Here is a 12467-nt window from a genome sequence, read left to right as displayed (position 1 = left end):
AAAAAAAAAAAAAAAAAATACAGAACACTGTCATTATCTAAAATCCTACTGTATATTAGAACAACAGAACTTGTGTTGCCCATCTTTACATCTTAGAGCCAACTATGCTCCATCTCTCCTTCCTGTTACTGTTCCCAGCTTTTGGTAGACACTGTTCTACTTTCATTTTCATCAGACCATTTTTTTTAGACTTCATGTAATCATGCTGTGTTTGTCATTCTGCACCTACGTTATTCCAGGTTACCAGTGCTTTCATTTTTTCTTTTGTAGATACAGGGCCTCACTAAATCACTAAAATTTTAGCAAATCAAATTCAACAGCACATCAAAAAAAAAAAGATTCTCCATAATACTGAATCTGTCCAAGGGATGCATGGATGGTTCAACATTCTATAAATTAATAAACATAATATATAACATTGACAACTGAAACATAAAACTACATAAAAGATCACCTCAATAGATGCAAAACAAAAGCCTTTGACAAAATTCAACATCCTTTATAAAACTTTGAGCAAGTCAGATATAGAATGATCATACCTCAACACAATAACACACAGTCAACATCTAAGATTAGGAAAAAGGGTGTCCATCCTCACCATTCTTATTTAACAGGGTAATACAATGTTTACCCCCAGAGCACTCAGACAGGGCATAAAAGTAAAAGACAAATAATTAGGAAGGGAAAATTATCGCTGTCTTCAGTGATATGATTCTGTAACTAGAAAACCTAAAGTGTCGACCAAAAGATTAAAACTGATAAATTTTGTAAAGGACATAGAATCAGCATACAAAAATCATCCACTTTTGTATACACCAATAATACATTTAGTAAAAGAAATCATGAAAGCAATGATCTCATTCCTAAAAATTACAACACAAAAACCCTAGAAATAATATACATCTATTTTTAATCATAAAAAAGAACTTGCAGCAAAATGGACAGAAATGAATGACATTATGCTAAGTAAAATAAGCCAAATACAAGGGCCAGTCAATAGCTTAGTAGATTAAAGTGGATGGCAGGTACAGGGGTAGGGGTTCAATTCCCAAGGCCTGCTGTTCCAGCCCTATCTCCAGAGCATAAGACGGCAATTGAGACTGGGCGTGGGGGTGTGCACCTGTAATCCCAGCTCTTGGGAGGCTGTAAACAGGTAGATCACTACAAGTCTGATCTAGTAGTGAGACCCTGAACATCCTGTAGGTCCATCCCTAAAATAACCCAAACACAGGAAGTGAAACCATTGAATCAAAAGATGTCAAAGAGCTCTACAATAAAAATTACAAAAGAAACTGTAAAATACACCAAAAATTTAAAGACTGTTCATCTTTATGGTTTAGAAGAACTGATGTTGTTAAAATATCCATACTTTCCAAAGAGATAACACAGATGCAATGCAGTCCCCATCCAAATACCAACGACATTCTTTATAACTAGAAAACTTTAAAGTTAATATAAAAACACAAAGACCATGAATAACCAAAGAAATCTTGAACAAAAAGGAAAAGCAGGAGGCATCATAATACCTGACTTCAAGTCATATTAAGAGTCACAGTACAGGCCCAGCCAGATAGCTCATTAAAGTGCCAGAGGGGCAGGGAACAGGGTTCAAACCGCAGCATGCCATGCCAACCCCGTCCCCAGGGCATGCTGAGATGGCAAATGAGACTGGGTGTGGTGGTGCAGGCCTGTAATCCCAGCGCTTGGGAGGCTGAAAACAAGAGGATCACTGCGAGTCTGATAAGAATAAAAAAAGTCACAGTAATCAAAACAACATGGTACTGGCATAAAAACACACTAACCAGAGCCAACAAGATAGCTCAGAGGTCTAAAGTGCCTGCTTAGGCAAGTTTAGGCAAGTGTAGGGACCACAGTTTAATGGTGGTGCCACAAAAAATACCAAACATGGAACAGAACAGAGATCCTAGAAGTAAACTCATGTACCCACCACATGCATAGCTGGCCACCAAGATGGGGCATGGTGGAGCATGTCTGTAATCCCAGCCCTGGAGAGACTGAAAACGGGGAGAGCTAGAGTCTGAGCTGCGTAGTGAGACACTGTACCAAATACATTAAAAAATTAAAAAAACCAAACCATAAATGCCTAATTCTTAATAAATGCACCGAAGACATCCAAGAAAAGACAGCCCTTTAATAAATGGTGCTGGGGAAGTTGGATAATCACATGCAGATGAACCAGGACCCATACCTCTCACCCACTTCAAAAATGAACTCAGAAGGGGCCGGGGAGATGGTTCAGTGGAATAAGCACCACCCTGGCAAGCTCAAGGGCCTGAGTTCAATCCCTGGTTCTGCCAAAGAACTCAGAATAGATCAAAGACTGAAATATAAGACCTGAAAGTCTGAAGCTACTTCACATGGAGGAAACACTTCAAGACACTGATACATGCAGTGATTTTTCTGAACAGAACCTTAAAAGCATACAAAAAAAAGAGCAAAATTGATAAATGTGACTATATCAAACTAAAAACCTTCTTCACAGCAAGCAAAATATCCAACAGAGTAAAGACATAACCTATGGGATGAGAGAAGATATCTGCCAAGTATTCTGACAGACTGCTGATACTCAGAATATATAAAGAACTCAAAAAACTTAACAAAAAAACCCAAGTAGTCCAGACAGGGTGCTGTAGCTAAGTGGTAGAGCATATACCTAGTGTGTTTGAGACTGGATTCAATCCTCAATAACATTACCACCAAATCAATAACAGAAACAAAACACATACATACAAATCTCATTTTAAAATGGGCAAGTGGTCCGAACAGATGCTTCTCCAAAGAAGAAACACTAATGACCACCACATACATAAAAAAATGCTCCCGCAATACCATCAGGATCAGAGAAATGCAAAATCAAAACTACAACGGAATACTATCTTGCCCCAGTTAGAATGGCTAATATACAAACAAAACAACACCAAGGCTGGCAAAAATATATAGTAAAAACAAAACAAACAAACTCTTATACATTGTTGGTGAGAATGTAAACGAGTACAGCCATTATGGAGAACAGAATGAGAGGTCCTTAGGAAAATAGATGTTAGCAGATGTTTCCAGTTCCACCAAAAAAAAAAAAAAGATGTTAGCAGATGATTCAGCTCCTCCACCTCTGGATACATTATCTAAAGAAAATGAAATCAGCACATCAAAGAGATAGCTATATACCCATGTTTACAGTGGTAATATACCCCAGAACCAAGATACAGAATCAGCCTAGGTGCCCATCAATGGATAAAGAAAATAGGAGAGGAATAAAATTCTGTAATTTGCAGCAAAATGCTTGAAACTAGAGGACATTACATTAAATGAAATAAGCTAGATATAGAAAGGTAGGTACTACATGCTTTCTTTTATATGTGGAAGCTAAAAAATGACCTGAAAGCAAGATAGGAAAGGTATGGGTTTGGGCTGAAAAACGAGTAGCTGTATTTCATAAGTACCCATCACTGCATCCCACTAATTTGAAAGTAATACATAGTAATAAAAATAAAGTTAAATGTGCCAGGTGTGGTGTCACATGCTTATAATCCCAGCACTTGGGAGGCTGAGACAGGAGGATCACTGAAAGTTTGAGACCAGTCTGAGCTACAAAGTAAGCTGAAGGTCAGCCTAAAATGCATAGTTAGACCCTGTCTGAAAAAGACAAATTAATTTGAGTTTATCATAAAAAATTTTAAAAGAAATTAAGAAATCAAGGGGCTGTAAATGAAGACATTATCATTTTAAACCCATTAGATGGGCAAACATATATACACATATATATTATATATATATAAAAGTATATGATATATACATATATGATATATACACATGCATATGTGATATACATATATCATACGTGCACATATGTATTTATATATATATTTTTTAATTTTAGGGAAGGGTCTATAGGATGTTCAGGTCTCACTACTAGATCAGACTCGTAGTGATCCACCTGTTTACAGCCTCCCAAGAGTTGGGATTACAGGTGCACGCCACCTCGCCCACTCTCAACTACCATCTCAGAAAGCCCTGGGGATGGGCACAGCATGGGCGGGCCCAGGGAATTGAACCCGTCCCTGCGCCTGCTTGTAGGCACTTTAATCCACTGAGCTATTTAGCCAGCCCTAGATTGGCAAATATTAAGAAATGTACCAACCAATGAAAAGATACACCGGGCTGGTGAGATGGCTCAGTGGTCTAAAGCATCTACTTAGAACAAGCTTAGCAAAGCACAGGGACTGCGGTTCGATCCCCCAGCACCACATGCCAGCCAGCCCCGCCCCCTGGTGGGCTGAGCTGGCCACACACACACACACACAAACAAATAAATAAATAAATAAAATTTAAAAAAAAAGAAAGAAAAGATACACCAATGAGAACCCTTGTGATGTAAGTCAGTGTTTTTGGAAAACAAGATTCAATGGAACTGAACATACTGTGTGACCTAGTGCCACGTTTATAAATTTATTATTATACCTGTGCTTCAAAAGATAGGACAAGAAATGTTCCTGGAGGCAAGACTATTTTACTAAGGCTTAGAAAAAAACTCTAAATGTCCAACTATTGAAGAATGGATACTGGTGGTGTGTTCTTAAAAAATTCTAGGGGCTAGGGAAATAGCTCGGTGGTCTAAGTGCCTGCCAGGCAAGTGCAAGCACCTGGGTTCAACCCCCAGCACTGCATGCCATGCCAGTCCCAAAACCAGGCAGTGGTGGCACACACCCGGGATCCCAACACTGGGGAAGCTGAGATAGGACGATCACTATGAGTCTAAGCTGCATAGCAAGACCCTATGTCAAATAAATAAAAAAAGAAAATTTTAAAAAATTATATATAGCAGTGCAACTGCTTCTCGGCCTTTTGGCTAAGATCAAGTGTATATATAGCAGTGCAAATGAAGTAACTATAGCTATAACCAATATAAATAGAAATAAAACAAAAAGGCAAATCTTAGATGAGTATTCAGAACCCCATTTTTAAAAAACTGGAAACCCAACATAAATATAATCCACCATTTTTTAAAAAGTAAACAACAATCTCTGTCATAATTACAGCAGGCAAAGATGACTGAAGGTTAAAGCAAGTGAAAAAACTAAATTGGAGGCCAGTTAGTTATAATGGTAGACTTGGGTAGACTAGGGGAAGCTGGTATTCTGAGTCCTCCTTAATATGCTTTATAACTCTATACTTTAAGTAAATATATGTATGGATATATGCATATATTTCACCGTTCTATGCTATGTATGAACTAGCACATTAAGAAATAGGAAAACATGACTAAAATATGCCAGCCGGTATTCAATGCAATGAGTACTAAGTCCCCATCCTAATAATACTTACTGGTCAAGGGTCTTATAATAAATGTCCAGATCCTTGTTCACAAGCTCCGTTGTTCTCATAACAATCATCATTTCTCTGTATTTCTCTTCAGCATCCCAAAACTGAGGTTCTCGGAGTTCTTTCTTAAAACGAATAATTTCTTCCTCATACCCTTTCTGTCGCCCCAATGCCAAATCACGATTTCTTTTTATATCATCTATGTTCACTTTTAACGTCTGATGTTCACTGCAAAGGGGGAAAATGACAAATGAGGACCACTGGTTAGCTGTTATGAAGCCAAAGTGGAAAAGTCACAGAATCTTTAGATAGGTGTTCTTCTTCCTAGCAATCAGTACACGATAAGAGGGTCTTTCCTTGCTTCTAAGGCTTTGGTACTAAAATAAGTCTCAATTTCTGCAGCATGTAGGTTTCTGAACAATTTTGTTTTGTTTTTGTTTTCTTTTGTTTTGTTTGCGGAACCGGGGACTGAACTCAGGCCCTCGTGCTTGCCAGGGAAGTGCTTACTCCACTGAGCCATCTCGCCGGCCCCATTTTTTTGTATTTAGTACAGGGTCTACAGAGTCTCACTACACAGATGAGACTCACAATGATCCTCCTGTGTAGGCCTCCCAAGCAATGGGATTACAGGCATGCGCCATCATGTGCAGTCTCTGAACAACTAACCTTTTTAAGCTAGCTAACCCTCATACTCTGCGAGACCTATGAAAGGTGCTAGCTTTAAGACACTGATTAACCTAAGTAAAGCACAGATAGGTATTAACACTACAAATTCACGAACTTGGTGCAGTCACCAACACTGAGGGGTATTGCATAACATGTTTTTTGCTTACAATATGTAAAATATAAACTTTTATTTGAACTAAATGTAAGATGGGCTAGCCAAATAGCTCAGAGGGGGTCTGGGGAGATGGCTCAGTAGAGTAAGTGCTTGCCTGGCAAGCATAAGGGACTGAGTTCAATCCCTGGTTCCGTCAAAAAAAAAAACAAACAAAAAGACAATGGCTGACTTCAAATAGCTCAGAGGATTAAGGTGCCTGCAAGCAGGTGCAGGGGCCTGGGGTTCTATCCCCAGGCCTGCTGTTCCAGCCCCGCCTCCGGGGTTTCTGAGATGGCAACTGAGACTGGGCATGGTGGCGTGCACCTGTAATCCCAGCTCTTGGGAGGCTGTAAACAGGTGGATGGATCACTATGAGTCCAATCTAAAAGTGAGACCCCGAACACCCTGTAGATCCTTCCCTAAAAATACAAAAAGAACTAAATATGAGTACAGTATTTGTTTAAAAATTTGGACTCTTGTATGAAAATAAAAGTTCTCTTGCACAAGCATAAAAAACCATAATGACTAAGAAATAAACACTCACTTTTCTGCTAACTTGACAGATTACTCAGACTCTATGTTTTGTGAATCTTCATTTAGCAATCACTTCCTAAGCATCTTACATCCTAGACAGTGCTTGTAAGGTTATGAACATTCTTATACATTTGAGCTGTTACATTCTAGTTGAAGAGAAGTTTGAAAAAGAACAGATACACTCATCCATTCTGAATGGATGTAAAAAGCACTTTTTAGTACTAACTATAAAATAAAATTTTAAATCTGTGGTTTGGTCTTTAGCAGCAAAGAATAAATGCCAAAGTTTTTTCTTAGAATAGTGCTTCTCCAACTTCTGGGAGAGGCTACTGACAGGAAGAGGAGTCACCATTCTTGCTTTCACCCTGACTTCCTCTGATTTTTCTAGGTTTCACGTCCAATTGTCTAAAAAATGAAAAGGCTGAAGATGGCACACTCTTCTAGTGACCAAGTATGATTTCCTTTACATATGGAAGAAATTTTGGAAAGCTAAACCAACATTATTACAATAATACAGATTAACCATTTCTTCAGTTTTACACATCAAATTAAAGCTTCATTTTAAGTATATCTTTAAGAAAATCTTAGGCATTTTTTGATCCAGATTTATTTTTTCAATCTTATTTATTTGCTACGGATAACCACTAAGAAGATAACCATGTACAATGTATTAATTATTGAAACTGTCCTATTAATCAGTTTTGAAACTGTCTCATTGATATTTGTTTCTCAATAAAATAAAATAAAATAAAATTTCTTTATTTGGTAGGCATAAGATCTCTCCACAAGCAGCTCAGACTCTCAGCCTCCCCAGCCCTGGGATTACAAGTATGGCCATCACGCCAGGGGCTGTGAGGCCAGCGCAGCATGCGGTACCGCAGATCGAACTCAGGTCCCTGTGCTTGCCAGGCAGGTGCTTAGACTGCTGATCTATCTCACCAGCCCTAACCCAGATTTCTGTATAAATTCAAAAAGAGCAATAAAAAATTCAGAAGGAACGGCTGAATGAGATCTGGACTGAACCAGGTGAGGTGGCTTATTATCTAAGTGTCTGGTTAGTACACCTTTTATTCTAGCCAAGACACTCAACATCAGCAGCTTCTCACAGAACTCCTAAGGTATCTAAGACAGGAACAAAACCTTTTCTGCTGTACTAAGAAGGTAGAAAGTACAGTAAATACCAATAAGACTGGATGAAGGAACAATCTGGCTAATCTTTACCCCACCTCACACTCCCCCCCCCAAAAAAAAAAGTTTTCATTGTTACAAAATCACAACTGGGCCAATCTAGAGTGAGTTTCCTCTGGCAAACTGCTATCGGCAACTCTAAACGGTGTGCAAGCTCTGGTGCAGGACAGGCTCATGGCTATAAATTCTTTTGTGATCAGCACACTATTCTGTGCACTGGGCCACAAGTCTGGGGACCTGGCATATTTAATATGGAATAAAAGCTGGGCATGGTGGCACAAGCCTGTTATCACTGTACTCCACAGGCTGAGGCAGGAAGATCACTATAAGTACAAGGCCAGCATGAACTACATAGCAAGACCCTGTCTCAAAAACCAAAACTCCCTAATAATAAATAATTACTGCCCATCACTCAGGTGATCATCAATTTAATGTCACTTCTTCAGCATTTCAATTTTTAAGACTACAAAATATATCTACCAATATATCTGCCTATCTGTTCACCTTCCTGTAAGTCTTAAGGGCTACTAACCTGCAGCCTATTCTATAAAGAAGAAATTTGGCATTCTCACATTTATAATAAAGATTCTTAAAATAAGGACATACTTTTTCATCTGCAAAACCTGCATTTGACCCATTTCCTTCAAATGTTGTTTCCTTTCTTCTTCAACTTCCTTCAGTTCCTCATTTCTTTTTCTTAAAGTAAGGTTATCCTGTAGCCACCTTTCTTGTATCTAAATGTAAGTAATAAATCAGTTAACAAAAATAACCAAATTACCAACACAAGACCCACACCAGGCAAGTGCTGACAGGCAGTGCTAATTCTGCCTGACTGCGCATCATGTTAAATTGCACGCAGAGAGAATGAAGCACAATGGCCTTCACGTAACCAGCTGCAGGCGGGACACCTCCTAATGAGCAGTTTTTGCTGCTGGTGTAAAAACCACACCTTCTGTTTAACGGGTAGGTGAGTGGAGGTTCCCAAAATAAATTATTCATAAATGTACTGTTGTAATGGTTGATACATTGTGTCAACTTGGCCAGATGACTCCTTGGCCCAGTTCTGGCTGGTGGGGGTCCCGCCCTGGGGTACAACTGGTTCTGCCCCCAGAGTGACTAAGCACCAAGAGACCATATAAAGGGGTTGAGGAAGCAGTCAGTCTTCATATTCAGCTTGGGCTTCATGGCCTGGCTTGCAGCGCCGACTCTTTGGCCTCCGGCTTGGATCCTTCGCCTTCCGTCGCAGACCCATTAGCTGATGAAGAGAGACTTGCACGGAGCACAGCAGTGAGCTTCAGACCTCGGGGCTGAATTCCTCAGTCTGGGGTGTGCAGACACTCTCTGCACACTCCCCCATTTGACTCTGTGGCTGACTGTCCTAAGCCAATCCTGTAATTCCTTATACATTGTATACCTTGTGTTAATACCTGTTCCTTATATTAATCTGTTCCTCTAAGTAAAACCCTGACCAATACAACTGTTATGTACTTATTTACTATTTCATAAAGTTTTAAAGTGCTTAGTAAAAGCTCTAGAAAATATGTTCACTATTAAACATTCACATAAAACTGAATTTTTTTTTTTTTTTTTTTTCGGTACCGGTGATTGAACTCAGGACCTTGCACTTGCCAGGCAAGCACTTATTCTACTGAGCTATCTCCCCAGCCCAAAACTAAAATTTTAAATGGTAAAATAAAAGCATTTGCTCTGTGCCCCTGAAACAGGTACTTTCCTCCTCTTGCGCTTGGGCACTGACTGAAACTCTAGGTGCTGTGGCCTTGGGAATCCAGGACACAGACCAGCGGCCTCCCAGATTCTCAGGTCTTCAACCCACAGTGAAAGTTACATCACCGCCCTCTCCGACTCTGAAGACTTGGCCAGGGTCATGCACCTGGCACCCAGAATACGAAGCTTGCAGACAGCTTCTGCAGGATGTCTCACCCTCCGTAACTGCAGACACCACTGGCTCTAAGAAATCTCCTCGTAGATATCTTTGTGTCTTCCTGAGGCCAATCAATTCTGGAAATACCCTCATACTCGAAGCAGCATTTTACCGAGTCTCTAGATTTTCCTCAGTTCAGCCAAGAGGATTCCTACATATGACTACTCTACCTCAAGTTAGCCCCAGGGCTAGCCAAATAGCTCAAAGGATTAAAGTGCCTACAAGCAGGTGCAGGGGCTCCTGTTGTTAAATCCCCGGGCCTGCCATGCTGGTCCCGCCCCCAGGGCACGCTAAGCCAGCAATTGAGACTGGGTGTGGTGGTGCGCCTGTAATACCAGCTCTTGGAAGGCTGTAAACAGGTGGATCACTAGAGTCTGATCTAGTAGTGAGAACCTGAACACCCTGTAGACCCTTCCCTAAAAAATAAAAAAAAATTTAAAAAATCAAGTTAGCACCCAAGAGTATCTTCTTAACAACAGTTAATTCCCCAATAAACACAATGTCCTACATATGCCAGAAAACTCCCTAATCCCTTCCCCAAAGGGGAGATGAAGTTCTTGGATAATGTTTATTTTTCTTTTGATATGCATATAACTTAAATATAATGTAAAATTAACAATAAGGTCATCTAGGGCTGGCCAAATAGCTCAGCAGATTAAAGCACCTGCAAGCAGGCACAGGTGCCAGGGATTCAATTCCCAGGCCCGGGGCGTGCTGAAATGGCAATTGAGACTGGACATGGTAGTGCTTGCCTGTAATCCCAGCTCTTGGGAAGATGTAAAAAGACAAATCACTATGAGTCCAATCTAGTAGTAAGACCCTGAACACCCTGTAGACCTTTCCCTAAAATAAAAAAAGGCCATCTAATACTACACTAGTTTTCCATCAGTGATGGACCGCCTATACAACAGTGACCCCACTAGGTTGCACCTCGTCATGATGATGCAGCCATCTTAGTTTGTGCAAGTTCACCATGATGTATTGTTGAGCAATGCTGGACCATCTACAAATATCCAAATGTATTCTTACAAAACAGGGACAAAATACTCATGAAAATTAAAGTCCTTAGCATGTGGTCATAACTGGTATTCGTAACTACCTTTCTGTACTACCCACTCTGTATTCTATCTGCATTCAGTAGGCACCTCAGCTAGTCACAATTCTTTACCTGGCGTGGTGATCCAAACCTTCATTTTTGAAGGATCTGGGTCATTTGTAGTGTGCCTGGATGGGGTTGCTCTAACTTTGCATTTGACCTTCATCACATGCCATGGTAACGTTAAAAGAACAAACGTTAAAAGTTTCTCTTGTCTTCCAGACATACTCTTTCCATTGTAAAACAGCCCAATTTCCCTTTGGCAGTGTGAATCAATCACCTTCCTGTAACTCCCCTGTTGGTTGAGTAAGCAACATACGGAGCTCAAGTAGATGAATATTCACTTGAACTTCCAGTTCAATGGGAATCATTGTTTTGTCTCCTGGTAATAGCATTTCTCTCTCTGCAACTAAGTCTGGTAAGCAAGATGTTGCAGTTTGTGTCTAGTTGCCCCCCAAAGCCTCATGCAGTCACTGAGGAAGGCTTCTAGAGTTTGTGATTAATTCATGATCCAACATTGGGATTATGGGTGTGAGTGCTATACCCGTCCTAGGGCGGATAGCTTGAACACAATGTGGGGAAAAGAGAGAGGCTTACACACAGCTGCTGCTCCTCTCTTTGCTCTTTTCCGTGGCCACAAATGGCTGCCCTTCGCCCTGTGCCATGCTGCCTTGGAGCCAGCAGAGGATAGACTGAAACATCCACTAACTGTAAACTAAACAAACCTTTCGTTCTTTAATTTTGGGTGTTGGGTATTTTGTCTCAGCCAAGAGAAAAGTAATTGATACACCAGAAGAGCACAAACTCATGGTAAGTGAAGGAAAAGTGTTGCCTGTGGGTCACCAGGATTTAACTGTAAGGAGTGAACTTACATTTCCACCTCTTGATTCTGGGACCATGAATCCCAGCTAAAGTAAGAACAGTTATACATACTGGTCAGTGATTCCTATTTTTCTTACAGGTAACTTTTAAGAATATCTTAGACTACAACCCCTTTTCTGTGAATTTATTCTACATAAAGATATGTGAGGGGCTGGGGAGATGGCTCAGTAGAATAAGCACTTGCCTGGCAAGCTCAAGGGCCTGAGTTCAATCCCCAGTTCCGCCGAAAAAAAAAAAAAAGTGAGGGTAAGGAAACAGTAATAGATACAAAAGGATATTCACTGCCATATAATCCACATGAGGAAAAAAACATCAACGTACATAAGTTATACAATTTTTGAAAAGAAGAAAATATCTGTGAGCTAGTATGTGTGATCAAGTTATGTGCAAAATGGTACAGAATAATGTAAGTGCTATGATCCTGTATGTAAATTTAAATATTATTCAAATAAATCTCAACTTACCTATCTGTTGACATATAAATAAAATCTTATTTGACAACAAATAAGAATAAACTCAGCACTTCAGTAGGCTAAGGGAGGAGGATAGACAAGTTTGAGTCTAGCTTATGCATCTTAGTTTTGGGGAATTATTTTGGTTTGCTTTGTTTTTTCAATTTTTTGAGACAGGGTCACACGATGTAGTTTAAGTTGCTTTTCAATTCA

The 12467-nt window shown here is 39.9% G+C and overlaps 1 protein-coding gene across 2 annotated transcripts in view; it reads right to left on the bottom strand.

The window, feature by feature from the left end:
• Positions 1-12467, bottom strand: part of Rad50 (RAD50 double strand break repair protein) — a 73998-nt gene that overhangs the window by 25485 nt on the left and 36046 nt on the right. Inside the window, exons 15-16 of one of the 2 annotated variants that reach the window (XM_023713213.1) lie at positions 8489-8616; positions 5344-5568 (exon numbers count right to left, since the gene is read on the bottom strand). In XM_023713213.1, the coding sequence (XP_023568981.1) occupies positions 5344-5568; positions 8489-8616 (353 nt within the window). Of the gene's footprint in view, positions 1-5339; positions 5569-8488; positions 8617-12467 lie in introns of both variants that reach the window. The other variant, XM_023713214.1, reaches the window with a different exon arrangement.

Source organism: Octodon degus, unplaced genomic scaffold (genome assembly GCF_000260255.1).
Source record: "Octodon degus isolate 3935 unplaced genomic scaffold, OctDeg1.0 scaffold00029, whole genome shotgun sequence".
Taxonomy (NCBI): Eukaryota; Metazoa; Chordata; class Mammalia; order Rodentia; family Octodontidae; genus Octodon; species Octodon degus.
Note: the sequence above shows the minus strand (reverse complement) of the source record. Positions and strands in the feature narration are given on the sequence as shown.